Source organism: Bufo gargarizans, unplaced genomic scaffold, assembly GCF_014858855.1.
Source record: "Bufo gargarizans isolate SCDJY-AF-19 unplaced genomic scaffold, ASM1485885v1 original_scaffold_1150_pilon, whole genome shotgun sequence".
NCBI lineage: Eukaryota > Metazoa > Chordata > Amphibia > Anura > Bufonidae > Bufo > Bufo gargarizans.
In genome coordinates, this window is record NW_025334254.1 from 328568 (window position 1) to 345216 (window position 16649).

The window sequence follows — 16649 nt, forward strand, 5'->3', positions numbered from 1 at the left end:
GTGACCTTCCGGTCTGGAGCTATGGGCAATAATGGATGTTGAGGGTCTTTGGCTCCCAGGACCAGGAAGGAGGAGTGGATTCCTCCTAGAGGCAGGGAGGGGCATGACCGACTACAGGTGAAAAGGTCCAGGTAGGCCAGAGGCCTGGGTCTTTCTCTGAAGGGGGTCACATCGAGTACTGTGTTTGGAGGGACCGTGGACAAACTGCTGATATCACTGCCCCCATGTGACTACAGCCAAGCATTACAGAACCCCAGAATTCATCATAACCCAAAGGACAACTCATCCATCTGGTAACTGACTCTTGCTCTGTTTAACTCTGTTGTATCATACCACCTGTATTTGCACATCCGACCACTGTATTTATTCTCTGTGTATATCGTGTATTGTCTAGTGCGCCCTTAAGGCAATTAAATATATAATTTAATCTTGTGCTGTTCTTGTATCTTGGTCCACGAATTCCCACGTCCGTGTTTCGGCCTAGTTATAAGCTACCACAGGTCGGTTTCTCACCCTATATAATCCCGATAGCGGACCAGGCTTATATCAAACAAGAAGTCTACAAGGCTGGGAAAGCTCTGTTTCACTGGTGCAGTGAAAAGGCTCTCTCAGCTTGTCAGGGTTGTGAGCAAGTGTGGAGTTATGCCGGAGGTCGAGTGGACCACTGTCTCTCACCCCCCTGCCTCCCTGTGACCACGTAGACAGGAGGCGTCTGTGTAAACTGTATCAAGCTGACCTTACGTGCTCCCAGGGAGGGCGTAACATCTTGGAAACCAGTGACTAAACTGTATCTCGTGAGCTCGACGTAGTTGAAGTCAGGCCGGGCCGTGAGGCGCGGTATTCATCACATGCCCACATAAATATTGTTGGAGCACCCCCAGAATCACAGTCAGAGTTCCCCCATACACAGTACCAGAGTGCCCCCTGGAACAATAGAGGGTAGATAGGTGAATCTGTGTGATTATTTACAGATTTGGGAGGTACAATCATTCATTTACAGGACTCTTTACATTGCTGACCATCGGTGGTCTTCACCACCACACAAACAAGGACAACAAGTAGCAGCACACTGCTTTATGCACAATGATACAGCAAACCTAGAAACATGAACAAGTGTGAACTGCACCACTGCTGCACCTAAAGAAATGGGGGCGGTCGCGCCCTCAAATATACAATGCAAAAGAGAGTTAGACCAGCACCTCGAAACCACGTGAGAAAGTGCACTGAGCTTACAGGAAGTCCATACATACAGGAACTCCATACATAGAGTAAGTCCATACATACGGGAAGTCCATACATAGAGTAAGTCCATACATACGGGAAGTCCATACATACAGGAAGTCCATACATACAGGAAGTCCATACATACGGGAAGTCCATACATACAGGAAGTCCATACATACAGGAAGTCCATACATACGGGAAGTCCATACATACAGGAAGTCCATACATACAGGAAGTCCATACATACGGGAAGTCCATACGTACGGGAAGTGCATACATAGAGTAAGTCCATACATACGGGAAGTCCATACATACAGGAAGTCCATACATACAGGAAGTCCATACATACAGGAAGTCCATACATACAGGTAGTCCATACGTACGGGAAGTGCATACATAGAGTAAGTCCATACATACGGGAAGTCCATACATACAGGAAGTCCATAGATACTGGAAGACCATACATACGGGAAGTCCATAGATACAGGAAGTCCATGGATACAGGAAGTCCATAGATACGGGAAGTCCATACATACGGGAAGTCCATACATACAGGAAGTCCATAGATACTGGAAGTCCATACATACGGGAAGTCCATAGATACAGGAAGTCCATAGATACGGGAAGTCCATACGTACGGGAAGTCCATACATAGAGTAAGTCCATACATACGGGAAGTCCATACATACAGGAAGTCCATAGATACTGGAAGTCCATACATACGGGAAGTCGATACATACAGGAAGTCCATAGATACAGGAAGTCCATAGATACGGGAAGTCCGTACATACAGGAAGTCCATAGATACAGGAAGTCCATAGATACAGGAAGTCCATAGATACGGGAAGTCCATACATACAGGAAGTCCATACATACAGGAAGTCCAGCAGTAATGGAGTTCACACATATTCTTGTTTTCAGTGTTTGCTGTGTCTTTGTGCATGGGGCAGTATGCTGCTACTTGCAGTCTTTGTTTGTGTTTGCACTGCAGCCATGGTAGCGGCACCTGAACCCCTTTATACATAGTAGGTCCAGAGAGAAAGGGACAAAGTGACCTATAAAGAGAGAGAGGCCCAAGGAGAGGTCCAGAATGGGAGGGATGACGTGGCCTAGATAGACAGAGAAAAGGACAAAGTGGTCAAGAGAAATAGAGGCCAGAGCAGAGGTCGAGAGAGCGGGACGAAGTGGCCTACAGACAAATAGGCCCAAGGGAGCATCAGCATACAGTGAGGGGGTCCAATGTAGCACACTAGATGGTCAGGAGTGTGGAGGGCTCAGAGCACAATCAGAAACTGAGACCAGCCAGCCCCAGTAGAACCCCAAGGTCTTATGGGTGAACAACTATGATCGAGCAGAGTAGTTCTCAGGTCTCCAGGCTTATTGTGTGCACTGTGGGAGGAAAACTAGATGATGAAAGTAGCAGAACTGCGCTGGATGCCTACATGAATGCTTAAGCAGGGATATGGTCCCTAGTGCCACCCTGTCAAGGTCAGCCCGGCCAGCAGGAACATCTCACTAGAATTTCCTCAAGTTTCTCCAGAAAGGATTCATCAGGTGATGTACCGATACAAGAGTTTGTGGTGTGGTGAAATAGCAACGGTGTTTATTCCCGAAGCAGTGGTGGGTTAAGACCAGCCTTAACCCATCACTGAAGGTCTGGCCATCTGTCATACCACCGAGAAAGGACGTTAGATGATGGAGGGTGGAGTGAGTGGCCGATTCCTCGTTCATCAAAAATCCACCAGTCTGTGAGTAGTCTGCTGTGTGAGCAACACTAGGTCAAGAGAGGTTCAGTTATTGAACATGGTGGAAAGTGAAGCACATCACTCCTCAAAACTGTGTGGTAGTCAGCAACCAGAGTGCGGCTTTCATTTTTCCAGGGAAGAAAGCTGCTCTATCATAGGTTGCTATGTCTAACAAAGACAGTCTGGCAATTAGACAGCTTTGATAAAGGAGGCCCACAGTCTATCTGAAAGTTACAAAACTTTATACCATGGTGAAGTTTCAGGAGTCTGTACTGATTCATCAGTCAAAGTTCAGCTTCATGTGAGAAGAGCTTCTCCTCCTATGTCCCAATGACAACCCTGCCTGAGTGGAACATGTTATATCAGGTTTATAGACTGTTCTGAGGTGTGACCATGTCCCTGCAGCCATTTCTGGAAGGATTGTGAAGGTAAAGACTAGGGATGAGCGAATCGACTTCGGATGAAAATCCGAAGTCAATTAGCTCATCCCTAGTAAAGACCCAAGTGAAAGAGGCGACCTCGTGGAAACCTGTTGCAGTCTACAAGAGACTAGAGATGTCGCGAACATAACATTTTCCGTTCGCAAACGGCAAACGCGAATTTCTACAAATGTTCGCGAACGGGCGAACCGCCATTGACTTCAATAGGCAGGCGAAATTTAAAACCCACAGGGACTCTTTCTGGCCACAATAGTGATGGAAAAGTTGTTTCAAGGGGACTAGCACCTGGACTGTGGCCGGAGGGGGATCCATGGCAAAACTCCCATGGAAAATTACATAGTTGACGCAGAGTTGGGTTTTAATCCATAAAGGGCATAAATCACCTAACAATCCAAATTTTATTTTGAACAACGTGGTTTAAAACATCCAGTGTGTGTATACGATCAGGTATGATGTTGTATCGATCAGGCAGTGTAAGGGTTACGCCCGCTTCACAGACATTGACAGACCAAACTCCCCTTTTAATGCACCGCAAACAACCGCAAACAGTCCATTTGCACAAGGTTGGATACCAAGCTAGCCATGTACCGTTGATGTCATTGAAGGTTTCTTCCTCCACCAGCCACGTACAACACCAAGGGTCCCCGAAAGGTGAATTAAATAGATTTTTCGAACGGGGAGATGGTAAAAAAAATTGCTGTCTCCCACCCCTTTGTTTGAATCCACGGTCACTGCGTCTGCGCCGTGCAATTTACTGTCCCACCCGATATGAGTGGTATTTCCTGTAGTTCTCTCTTCTCATCAGTTTAATCCCTGTTACGTCCCATATCAGGGATTGCCTTTTGTGAAAAAAACCTTCGACTGCCTTCACAGTGACAGACCAAACTCTGATACACCAAACTGAATTGATTTTAGGAACCGGGAGATGGAAAAAGCAGCTTGGTCGGTCCTCTTACTCCCAAGTTGGGGCACTGCGCGTGCACGGAGCAATGTGCTGTGACACCCTATATGAGTGGTGTCCTAACTAGTCCTATTCCTATCAGTTTAATCCCTGTTACGTCCCCTATCCGGGGACCTGTGTCGAATTGATTAACCATTGTCGAATTAACGAACCATTACGACATCCTGGAATAATTTAGTTCTGAGCTCTGTACTTGCTTTGTATTGGAATTGATGGGGATTTTTTAAATTGTCTGCATTATTTCTAATAAACTATTAAGAGACTTTATTATGATTTTTTTATTTTATGTATTAAAAACCCACCCATACAACTTAAAAAAAGAAGAAGAAAATTAATGTTTTTTCTATGAAAAATTATCCAGCCGATCGCTTTTGGTCTGATCATAATGAAGCAACGGCCTTATCATCTGGGGGGTGGCAACATTGCCAACACACTCATAGAGGTGATGATCGCTTCATTGTGATACGCAAACCCCTTTCACCACAACAAGGTAACGATCACGAAGGGGAATTGACACTTGTATGTGCCTTTTTTTTGTATTGTTTTTGCAGCCACAGTGCAGCACCAGAGGCCAGAAACATTAGGCATGTACACATACCTGAAAAATTAGGTATTGTTGCAGCCGCTGTTGTAGCAGCGGCCGGAAAAATTGATGTTTTCCAGGCAGAAAGGTGACTAAAACATTGCGGCTTGAACCCTAGTTGGTGGCGGAGAATTCCCGAAAGTCATCCGGTATGCAGACAGTAAATACAGCAGCGTGGGGACCATTTTGAGGCCAAGGCATCTCATCAGGCCTTTTGTTAGTCAAACGTATCCCCCACTGTCAGTCCCTTCGGGATCCATGCCTCATTCATCTTAATGAAGGTGAGGTAATCAACACTTTTTTGACTGAGGCGACTTCTTTTGTCAGTGGCAATGCCTCCTGCTGCACTGAAGGTCATTTCTGACAGGACACTTGAAGCGGGGCAGGCCAGAAGTTCTATCGCAAACTGGGATAGCTCAGGCCACAGGTCAAGCCTGCACACCCAGTAGTCAAGGGGTTCATCGCTCCTCAGAGTGTCGATATCTGCAGTTAAGGCGAGGTAGTCTGCTACCTGTCGGTCGAGTCGTTCTCTAAGGCTGGATCCCGAAGGGCTGTGGCGATGTGTAGGACTGAAAAAGCTCCGCATGTCCTCCATCAACAACACATCTGTAAAGCGTCCTGTCCTTGCCGCCGTGGTCGTGGTAGGAGGAGGATTACTTTCACCTCTTCCCCTGTTAGATTCCTGTTGTGCTGTGACATCCCCCTTATAAGCTGTGTAAAGCATATTTTTTAGTTTGGTTTTGAACTGCTGCATCCTTTCTGACTTTCGGTAATTTGGTAACATTTCCACCACTTTCTGCTTATACCGGGGGTCTAGTAGCGTGGCCACCCAGTACAGGTCGTTCTCCTTCATCCTTTTTATACGAGGGTCCCTCAACAGCATGACAGCATGAAAGACCCCATTTGCACAAGGTTGGATGCCGAGCTACTCATTTCCCGTTCCTCGTCCTCATTGATGTCATTGACGGTCTGTTCTTCCCCCCCAGCCACGTACAATACCACGGGTCCCAGATAGGTGACAACAACGAGCACCCTGGGATGCCTGCTGTGGTTGGTCTTCCTCCTCCTCAAAGCCACATTCCTCCTCTGACTCCTCTTCCAGCGTTGCAGCAGGTCCAGCAAGCGATGATGACAAGGCTGTTTCTGGTGGTGATGGTGACCACAACTCTTCCTCTTCACGCTCATCTATGGCCTGATCCAGCACTCTTCGCAGGGCAAGCTCCAGGAAGAAACCAAATGGGATGAGGACGTCCTGTAAGCCTGGGTACTTAGACACAAAGCGTTGTATGATGAGATTCAACACATGTGCCATGCACGGCACATGTGACAACTTGCCCAATGCTGCCAACAAATTGCTTCCATTGTCACACACCACTTTGCCAATCTCCAGTTGGTGTGGGTCAACCACTGGTCCACCTGTGCGTTCAGGGCGGACAAGAGTGCTGGTCCAGTGTGACTCTCTGCTTTCAGGCAAGTCAACCCCAAGACAGCGTGACACTGTCGTATCCGGGATGTGGAATAGCCCCTGGGGAGCTGAGGGGGTGCAGTTGATGTGCAGCCAGACGCCGCAGCAGAAGAGGACTCAGCCAAGGAGGTTAGCGAAGAGGATGGAGTAGGAGGAGTAGAGGAGGTGGCAGCAGGCCTGCCTGCAAGTCATGGCGGTGTCACCAACTCCGCTGCAGAGCCACGCATTCCATGCTTGGCAGCCGTCAGCAGGTTGACCCAATGCGCAGTGTAGGTGATATACCTGCCATGACCGTGCTTTGCAGACCAGGTATCAGTAGTCAGATGGACCCTTGCCCCAACACTGTATGCCAGAGATGCCATGACCTCCTTTTCAATCACTGAGTAGAGGTTTGGGATTGCCTTATTAGAAAAAAAAAATCATCCGGGTACCTTCCACTGTGGTGTCCCAATAGCAACAATTTTTTTGAAGGCCTCAGACTCCACCAGCTGGTATGGTAAAAGCTGGCGGGCTAAGAGTTCCGTCAAGCCAGCTGTCAGACGCCGGGCAAGGGGGTGACTCTGTGACATTGGCTTCTTACGCTCAAACATTTCCTTGACAGACACCTGACTGTGGGCAGATGAGCAGGAACTGCTGAAGGTGAGAGGCGGAGTGGCAGGTGGTTGAGAAGGGGCAAGGAAGACAGCAGTGGTTGACGTGGCTGAAGATGCTGGACCAGGAGGAGGATGGTGGCTTTGAGCTTGTGTGCTGCTTGTACTCGTCATCATGTGTTGATCCCATAGGCGTTTGTGATGTGCGATCATGTGCCTTCGCAAAGCAGTTGTACCGAGGTGGGTGTTGGAATTCCCACGACTCAGTTTCTTTTGGCACAGGCTGCAAATGGCATCGCTGTTGTCAGAGGCAGACACACAAAAAAAATGCCACACTGCTGAGCTTTGCAATGACGGCATTCTGGTGGTGGCAACAGCATGCGTTGATTGGCGTGCTCTCTGGCTGACCCCGGGTGCTGATACATGCTGTCTGACTGTGCCACTAGCTCCTTGCCACGACCTCCCCCTGCTTCCAACTCGTCTCCTCCTTCTCTCTGTCTCCCCTTCTGAACTTTCCCCCTCTTCTTCTTCTCTTCGAGCGGGCACCCACGTGGCATCCACGGACACATCGTCATCATCAACCGCTTCACTTGTATCTGACACCTCAGCAAAGGAAGCAGCAGCGGGTACAACATTATCATCATCATCACACTGTACGTCCATGTGTGTAATGCTGTCTGACTGAGACACATCCCTGTTATCTACATCCCCTGGCAATAATGGTTGCGCATCACTCATTTCATCCAACTGATGTGTAAATAACTCCTCTGAGGGATCAAGTGAAGCGGCTGTGGTGGCTGTGGTGGTAGTGGTGGTGGTGGTGGCGGCGGGCGGGAGAGTGGTGACCAAAGCTGAGCTGGAGGAGGATGGTGCGTCAAGGAGGCAGCTGCACTGTCCCTCCTCTCACTGTGAATGCAGCTTCCGAATGAATCTAAGATGGCTGCTGTCCAGGAGGTGGGAGGGTCTGGGAGGGAGGGTCTGCTGCTGATTGGCTGGAATGTGTCTGCTGACTGTGAGGTACAGGGTCAAAGTTTACTCAATGATGATGTATAGGGGGCGGACCCAACATCGCATATGTTTGCCCGCAGCGGCGAACGTAAACAAGCTATGTTCCCCGGGAACTGTTCACTGGCGAATAGTTCGGGACATCACTACAAGAGACATGATGCTGGGGAGAAGATTCATCATCCAGCGGAGGGCACCTTTACTAAAAGTTATTTTCAGGAGTAAATAGGTGTATTTATGATCCCAAACATGATTACCAAAGGAAAAGTCATGCGAAGTGAATTCCTTCCAGGAAAGGCAGCATAGGAACAGGTATCAGCGAGGAGACTGCTTTATCTTCAGGACCAGCCCCATTGGACACATGAAAGGCATGGTCATCCACTAAATGGAGTGTCCTGAGTGTACCACGGCTCCATCACTTTCTAGAGAATAATTTGTTGGAGATTTTACTATTAGCTGTATACACAGGGAATGGGGCCCTGGACCTACTGTACCTGCACATAAAGACTCTCTGCAGACGTGTGAGGATGGACAGGAGGAACAGAAGGCTCCAGGTGTGTACGGCTTCTCTCCTTGAAAGTTTCCCCTGCGGAATGAAACATTAAAGGTTTCAGATTAGGCTAGTTTCAGCCTGTCGGATGCGTCCTGCAACTAGTAACCGTGTGCCCCCGGACTGCCGCTCCGTCCCCATTGACTATAATGGGGTTGGGGGCGGAGTTAGCATGTCGTACTTTTAGTCCGGCTGCCTCTCGTCGTGCGCTGCTGTGCTGCTGCCAGAACTACGCCCCCGACCCCATTATAGTCAAGGGGGGCCTAGCGGCAGTACTGATCCGACAGGCTGTTCACCCACCGGAGAAGCCTGTCGGACTCCCCTGCCGCTAGTGTGAATGTACCCTAAGGGCTAGGATTAGAGTTCAGGTTTAAATTCAGATTAGGATTAGAGTTCAGGTTAGGTTTAGAGGTCAGGTTAGGATTAGAGGTCAGGTTAGGTTTAGATGTCAGGTTAGGATTAGAGGTCAGGTTAGGATTAGAGGTCAGGTTAAGATTAGAGTTCAGGTTAGGTTTAGAGGTCAGGTTAGGATTAGAGGTCAGGTTAGATTTAGAGGTCAGGTTAGGATTAGAGATCAGGTTAGATTTAGAGGTCAGGTTAGGATTAGAGGTCAGGTTAGGATTAGAGTTCAGGTTAGGTTTAGAGGTCAGGTTAGGATTAGAGTTCAGGTTAGGTTTAGAGGTCAGGTTAGGATTAGAGGTCAGGTTAGGATTAGAGATCAGGTTAGGTTTAGAGGTCAGGTTAGGTTTAGAGGTCAGGGTAGGATTAGAGGTCAGGTTAGGTTTAGAGGTCAGGTTAGGTTTAGAGGTCAGGGTAGGATTAGAGGTCAGGTTAAGATTAGAGATCAGGTTAGATTTAGAGGTCAGGTTAGGATTAGAGGTCAGGTTAGGTTTAGAGGTCAGGGTAGGATTAGAGGTCAGGTTAGGGTTATTAGAGCGAGAGGATTGGTTATGATTATCGTTAAAATTAGCAGATTTTAGGGTTAGTGTAAGAATTAGTATTAAGGGTAGGACTAGTTAGGATTAGGACCAGCTGTAATTAGGGTTAATTGTTGGTGAACAGATATCTCTCCTTAATCCACCATAAACATTCAGACGCCCCAAGAACAGGAGCACTAGGCATGATGAAACCCAACATAACAACTCTCCCCAACATCTGGTATCAGATAGGATCCAGGAGGTCCCTGTACCTATTGGATGGTCAGACTGGATCCTGGTCACCAACGTATATCTTGTGTGTATGGCCAGCTGTAGTGTTAGGGTGAGCGCTGATCACGCACCTCCTTGTGAACGTCCATGAGATTTAATTTAGGGTTACACTGCTGGGTGTTTAGTCCAACAGTGAGAGCTGGGGTTAGTGTTAGGATTTAGTTAAGATTAGCTGTGATTTGGCGTTAGTATCAGGGTTGGATTTAGGTTTAGTATCTGCTGTGATGTGGGTTTGATATTAAGTAAGGTTTAGTATTAGAGTTGAAATTGAATTAGTCGTAGGAGTCTTGCATATGACCATATCCATTTTACGTTCTGGAAATCACAGATCCACTAACATGCATCCTGGCCGTGTGCATCCCACCGACTACTGTCCACATCTTTGGAAATTAATGGGTCTGTGTGCTATCTACAAAAAATGAGGATCAGATGGAGACTGAGAATACGGTCATGTGTATGAGGCCTTAGGCTTAGTTGTGTTTCTGGCACACATCTCCATGCATTACGGTTATTATTAGCTGTTATCAGGGTTAGCGGTAAGGCCAGGGTAGGGTTAGCATCAGCTGTGATTTGGTTTATGTCAGTGCTGAGCTTTAATTTCTCAATGTCCTCTATATGCAGTAGGGTTAGTAGTAGGGTTAAGACTTGGTAAGGCCTAAGGTAAGGATTAGCTCTTAATCCCCAGTTCCCTTGGTATACACTCAGCCTCCTATATGCAGATGATCCAGGTTAATCCACCCTGTAATCATCTGGATTACTGTCCGCTTCTGTCTAGGTTCATCTCATTTATTGGACCCCCTTTTCAGACAGCAGCTTCAGGCACTTTATTGGTCCACAGGATTTTATGAGAAATGTTTGATGTTTTTATGGAGAACTTAATTTTCGTTTTGATATTTTTAGGTACAACTATTCTTTGTGTGAATCAGAGATAACACTTACGGAGGTTCATAGTTACAGACCAGGAGAAACATATTTGTCTCATCAAAGCCTTCAAGTTTTTCACAGAAATTCTCTCCACAGCCGACACGCTCGGAATTGGCCCAGACCATCTAAGATATAAAGTAAAGGTATGGAGTCAGGGTTAGGAGTATCTTATCTTCAATGTTCTGCTCATGTGGTCACAATAAAGACAAGGGGACGGGGACAGTGTGAAGATAACTAGGCAGAGAAGAAAAGCATGGGCAAGAAAGAAAAGACTGGGCAGTGTGGAGAAGACTGGACAAGATGGAGAAGTGTGGACAGTGTGAAGTAGACTATACAAGATGGAGGGTAGAAGGATTGCCAAAATGGAGAAGACTGGGCAGTGTGTATACTGGGCAGGGGGGAGAAGGATGGGCAATATGGAGAAGAATGGGACGTGTGGGGAAAACTTGACAAGATGGAGAACTGTGGACATGTGAAGATTACTGGGCAGAAGGGAAAAAGATAGGCAAGATGAAGAAGACTGGTAAGTTTGGGGAAAGCTGAACAAGATGGAGAAGTGTGGACAGTGTGAAGATTACTGAGAAGCGGGGAGAAGAGTGGGCAGTGTGGAGAAGACTGGACAAGATGGAGAAGTGTGGGGGAGAAGGCTAGGAAAGATGGAGAAGTGTGGACAGTGTGAAGATTACTGAGAAGCGGGGAGAAGAGTGGGCAGTGTGGAGAAGACTGGACAAGATGGAGAAGTGTGGGGGAGAAGGCTAGGAAAGATGGAGAAGTGTGGACAGTGTGAAGAGCAATTGACAGTGTGAAGATTGCTGGGCAGCAGGGATATAGATAGGCAAGATGGAGAATACTAGACAATGTGGAGAAGACTAGACCGGATGGAGAAGTTTTCACAGTGAAAAACTACTGGGCAGAGGGGAGTAGGATGGGCAAAAGTGAAGACTATGCAGTGTGGAGAAGAGTTGACAGATATGAGAAGTGTGAAGATGGGCATGATGGAGAAGATTGGGCAGTGTGAAGAAGATTATACAAGATTACAACAACAAGAACCGTCGAAACAGTAGGTTCACTGTGTGAGGGGAGTATCGACAAAAACTTAACTGAACACCTCCCCACATATAAAATATAACGTTTAATAGATAACTTCTTAAAAATATCTTTACCAAAAAGCTGAGATCTCTACAAACTGTGAGTAACATCAATGATATTATCATTTTTTTCTGTTGGAGATAATAAGTGTGCTATTTGGATGTACCGCAGGACCCACCGGATCTGGGCTTGATTTGAGCTTACATTTTTAGAAGTTATCTATTAAACGTTATATTTTATATGTGGGGAGGTGTTTCGTTTTTTTTCAGTGTGAAGATTACTGGGCAGAGGGAAGAAGGATTGGCAAAATGGAGAAGACTGGGCAGTGTGGAGCAGACTAGACAGACTTGAGAAATGTGAAGAAGACTGAGTAGAAGGGAGAATGATGGAGAAAACTGGACAGAATAGAAAAGGGTGGACAGTGAGAAGGTTACTAGGTAGAGGAGAGAAGGCTGAGCACAATGAAGAAGACAGGGCAACGTGGAGTAGACCAGACAAGAGGGAGAAGTGTGGACAGTGTGAAAAGCACCAGACAGAGTGAAGATTGCTGGGCAGCAGGCATATAGCTAGGCAATGATGAGAATACTAGACTGTGTGGAGAAGACTGGGCATGATGGAGAAGTTTGCACAGTGAGAAGATTACTAGGCAAGGGGAGAAGTATGGGCAAATTAGAGAAGACTGGACAGTGTGAAGATTACTGAGTAGGGAGGGGATGGGCAATGTGGAGAAGACCGGACAAGACAGAGAAATGTGCACAGTGTAAAGATTACTGGGCCGGGGGGAGAAGGATGGGAAAATTGCAGAAGATTGGACACTGTGGAGAAGACTGCACTAGAGGGAGAAGTGTGCACAGTGAGACGATTACTGGGCCGGGGAGGAGAAGGATGGGTAAATTGGACAAGACTAGGCAGTGTAGAGAAGAGTGGACAAGATGGAGAAGTGTACACAGTGTGAAGATTACTGGGCAGAGGGGAGAGAGGCAGGGCAGAAAAGAAAGGACTTGGCATTGTAGAGAAGACAAGACATAGTGGGAAGAGAACTGGGCAATGCAGATTGTAGTGTCCTGGAAAGGGGTACTTTGAAGTCTGGACATTTGCCCCTGTTTCTCCTATGCAAAGGTATAAACATCTTACTTTATTTCACTTGAAAGGGTTAACGTGCACTGTTTAATACTGTGTAACTGCATTTTATATGTATGCTGTGATATATATCCTGTTCTTTATCACTGTGTTTGCACAGCACTGTGGAAAGGGTTAATGAATACTGAGAGACATTTGGGACTTTGAATGAGAAGATGATAATTTTCCACAGCTGCCATAGGGTTAAAGAAGAGCATGTTTTGGAGGGAAAAAGCCAGATGTTGCTTACTACCAAAAGTGGACAGACGGACCTTGTGACCGCCTGGTTTTAGCTCGGTTGTTATGTCTGGAAACTTGTTTTTGTCTGGAAAAACTGCAGTATCATTGCCATTGAGTATCATTAAAGCTCTAATGTAAGTCTATACCAGACAGGAGTGGGAACATTTAGGGTTGAGCCAACCCGAACTGCAAAGTTCGGGTTCGTACCGAACTTTGCGAGTTTGGGTACCCGGACCTGAACCCGGACTTTTTTTCTGAAGTTCAGGCTTGGGTTCGGTGTTTGGGTGATTTTATTATTTTCCATTATAACATGATTATAACGGAAAATAATAGTATTCTTAAGACAGAATGCTAAATAAATGGCCATTGAGGGGTTAAAAATAATAAAAAAAAACTTTACCTCATCCACTTGATCACGCAGCCAGTAACTTATTCTTTCTGCAGGACCTTCAAAAGGACCTGTGATGATGTCACAGCGCTCACCACGTGGTGACATCATCGCAGGTCCTTTTGCAGGTCCTACAGAAATAAGAAAGAAGAGGTTACTGGCTGCACGATCAAGTGGATGAGGTAAGTTTTTCTTATTATTTTTAACCCCTCAATGACCATTTTATTTAGAACTCTGTCTTAAGAATGCTATTATTTTCCGTTATAACCATGTTATAATGGAAAATAATAAAGTGAAGTTCGGGTCGCATTGACTTTAATGGGGTTCAGGTTCGGGGTCAAGTTCGGGCCCCGAACCCAAACTTTGACCTGAAGTTCGTCCGAACCTGGCGAACCCGAACTTCCACAGGTTCGCTCATCCTTAGTTAACATTGTATCTGTTTGTGCTGAGATTCACCACTCAACCTCTCCACTAGAAGGTTCCAGTCTAGCTAGAAACTGTATATAAGGAGGGCAGTCATAGCCGCTAGTCTTCTGCAGTTAGGTAACAGCGCTTGGAGGGGAAGACTCTACCAGAATACTGAGTGACCAGAAGAAGATGCTGAGATGGGGATATGCTGCCACAGACCCTGGATCACCAGCCTTGGACCAGGGTACCAGTGTTCTGAGAGAGAGAAGGATAGCTAGCTCAAGCCTTTCCTCAGCATCAAACCCTTATTCTGTCAGGGAGGAGACTGGAGAAGCCAGCCTTATGCCTCGTCTCAGAGAGGAGACTAGAGAAGCCAGCCCTATGCCTCGTCTCAGAGAGGAGACTGAAGAAGCCAGCCCTATGCCTCATCTCAGGGGGGAGACTGGAGAAGCCAGCCCTATGCCTCATCTCAGGGAGAACACTGGAGAAGCCAGCCCTATGCCTCATCTCAGGGAGGAGACTGGAGAAGCCAGCCCTATGCCTTGTCCTAGAGAGGAGACTGGAGAAGCCAGCCCTATGCCTCGTCTCAGGGAGGAGACGGGAGAAGCCAGCCTTATGCCTTGTCTCAGGGAGGAGACTGGAGAAGCCAGCAATATGCCTTATCTCTAGGAGTAGACTGCAGAAGCCAGCCTTATGCCTCGTCTCAGGGAGGAGACTGGAGAAGCCAGCCCTATGCCTCATCTCAGGGAGGAGACTGGAGAAGCCAGCCCTATGCCTCATCTCAGGGAGAACACTGGAGAAACCAGCCTTATGCCTCATCTCAGGGAGGAGACTAGAGAAGCCAGCCCTATGCCTTGTCCTAGAGAGGAGACTGGAGAAGCCAGCCCTATGCCTCGTCTCAGGGAGGAGACGGGAGAAGCCAGCCCTATGCCTTGTCTCAGGGAGGAGACTGGAGAAGCCAGCAATATGCCTTATCTCTAGGAGTAGACTGCAGAAGCCAGCCTTATGCCTCGTTTCAGGGAGGAGACGGGAGAAGCCAGCCCTATGCCTCATCTCAGGGAGGAGACTGGAGAAGCCAGCCCTATGCCTCATCTCAGGGAGAACACTGGAGAAGCCAGCCCTATGCCTCATCTCAGGGAGAACACTGGAGAAGCCAGCCCTATGCCTCATCTCAGGGAGGAGACTGGAGAAGCCAGCACTATGCCTTGTCCTAGAGAGGAGACTGGAGAAGCCAGCCCTATGCCTCATCTCAGGGAGGAGACTGGAGAAGCCAGCCCTATGCCTTGTCTCAGGGAGGAGACTGGAGAAGCCAGCCCTATGCCTTATCTCTAGGAGTAGACTGCAGAAGCCAGCCTTATGCCTCGTCTCAGGGAGGAGACTGGAGAAGCCAGCCCTATGCCTTATCTCTAGGAGTAGACTGCAGAAGCCAGCCTTATGCCTCGTCTCAGGGAGGAGACTGGAGAAGCCAGCCCTATGCCTTGTCTCAGGGAGGAGACTGGAGAAGCCAGCCCTATGCCTTGTCTTAGGGAGGAGACTGGAGAAGCCAGCCCTATGCCTTATCTCTGGGAGTAGACTGCAGAAGCCAGCCTTATGCCTCGTCTCAGGGAGGAGACTGGAGAAGCCAGCCCTATACCTTGTCTCAGGGAGGAGACTGGAGAAGCCAGCCCTATGCCTTATCTCTAGGAGTAGACTGCAGAAGCCAGCCTTATGCTTCGTCTCAGGGAAGAGACTGGAGAAGCTAGCCCTATGCCTCGTCTCAGGGAGGAGACTGGAGAAGCCAGCCCTATGCCTCGTCTCAGGGAGGAGACGGGAGAAGCCAGCCCTATGCCTCATCTCAGGGAGAACACTGGAGAAGCCAGCTCTATGCCTCATCTCAGGGAGGAGACTGGAGAAGCCAGCCCTATGCCTTGTCCTAGAGAGGAGACTGGAGAAGCCAGCCCTATGCCTCGTCTCAGGGAGGAGACGGGAGAAGCCAGCCCTATGCCTTGTCTCAGGGAGGAGACTGGAGAAGCCAGCAATATGCCTTATCTCTAGGAGTAGACTGCAGAAGCCAGCCTTATGCCTCGTCTCAGGGAGGAGACGGGAGAAGCCAGCCCTATGCCTCATCTCAGGGAGGAGACTGGAGAAGCCAGCCCTATGCCTCATCTCAGGGAGAACACTGGAGAAGCCAGCCCTATGCCTCATCTCAGGGAGAACACTGGAGAAGCCAGCCCTATGCCTCATCTCAGGGAGGAGACTGGAGAAGCCAGCACTATGCCTTGTCCTAGAGAGGAGACTGGAGAAGCCAGCCCTATGCCTCGTCTCAGGGAGGAGACTGGAGAAGCCAGCCCTATGCCTCGTCTCAGGGAGGAGACGGGAGAAGCCAGCCCTATGCCTCATCTCAGGGAGAACACTGGAGAATCCAGCTCTATGCCTCGTCTCAGGGAGGAGACTGGAGAAGCCAGCCCTATGCCTTGTTCTAGAGAGGAGACTGGAGAAGCCAGCCCTATGCCTCGTCTCAGGGAGGAGACGGGAGAAGCCAGCCCTATGCCTTGTCTCAGGGAGGAGACTGGAGAAGCCAGCAATATGCCTTATCTCTAGGAGTAGACTGCAGAAGCCAGCCCTATGCCTCGTCTCAGGGAGGAGACTGGAGAAGCCAGCCCTATGCCTCTTCTCAGGGAGGAGACTGGAGAAGCCAGCCCTATGCCTCATCTCAGGGAGAACACTGGAG

The 16649-nt window shown here is 48.2% G+C and overlaps 1 protein-coding gene across 1 annotated transcript in view; it reads right to left on the bottom strand.

The window, feature by feature from the left end:
- The window catches only part of LOC122923010 (peptidase inhibitor 16-like), an 84108-nt gene that overhangs the window by 19735 nt on the left and 47724 nt on the right, over positions 1-16649 (bottom strand). The window contains exons 3-4 of the mRNA XM_044273800.1: positions 10711-10820; positions 8508-8599 (exon numbers count right to left, since the gene is read on the bottom strand). Coding sequence (XP_044129735.1) covers positions 8508-8599; positions 10711-10820 — 202 coding nt within the window. The remainder of the gene's footprint in view (positions 1-8507; positions 8600-10710; positions 10821-16649) is intronic.